At 68.3% G+C, this 268-nt stretch overlaps 1 protein-coding gene across 1 annotated transcript in view; it reads right to left on the bottom strand.

Moving 5' to 3' along the window:
* The window catches only part of LRRC4 (leucine rich repeat containing 4), a gene marked incomplete at both ends in the record, with an annotated part of 2,059 nt that extends 1,795 nt beyond the window's left edge, over positions 1-264 (bottom strand). The window contains 1 exon segment of the mRNA XM_010132568.1: positions 1-264. Within this exon segment, the coding sequence (XP_010130870.1) occupies positions 1-264 (264 nt within the window).
* Between the last annotated feature and the right edge of the window lie 4 nt (positions 265-268).

Below are 268 nucleotides of genomic sequence, written 5' to 3' on the forward strand. Positions count from 1 at the left end.
CTCGATCTGCCGGAGGGCGTTGCGGCCCAGCTGCAGCACCTCCAGGTGGTGCAGGTGGCGGAAGGTGTCCGCCTGGATCAGCTGGATGTTGTTCTCCATGAGGTTGAGGTACCGGGTGTTGGAGGGGATGCCGGGGGGCACCTCGGCCAGGCCGCGGCGGGTGCACACCACCTTGCTGAACTGGTTAGTGCACGAGCAGACGGAGGGACAGCTCTGGGGGCCGGGGGAGGCGGCGGCCACGTAGAGGATCCAGGCGTGGACGGTCAGG

The sequence above is a fragment of the Buceros rhinoceros genome, unplaced genomic scaffold, assembly GCF_000710305.1.
Source record: "Buceros rhinoceros silvestris isolate BGI_N320 unplaced genomic scaffold, ASM71030v1 scaffold26993, whole genome shotgun sequence".
NCBI lineage: Eukaryota > Metazoa > Chordata > Aves > Bucerotiformes > Bucerotidae > Buceros > Buceros rhinoceros.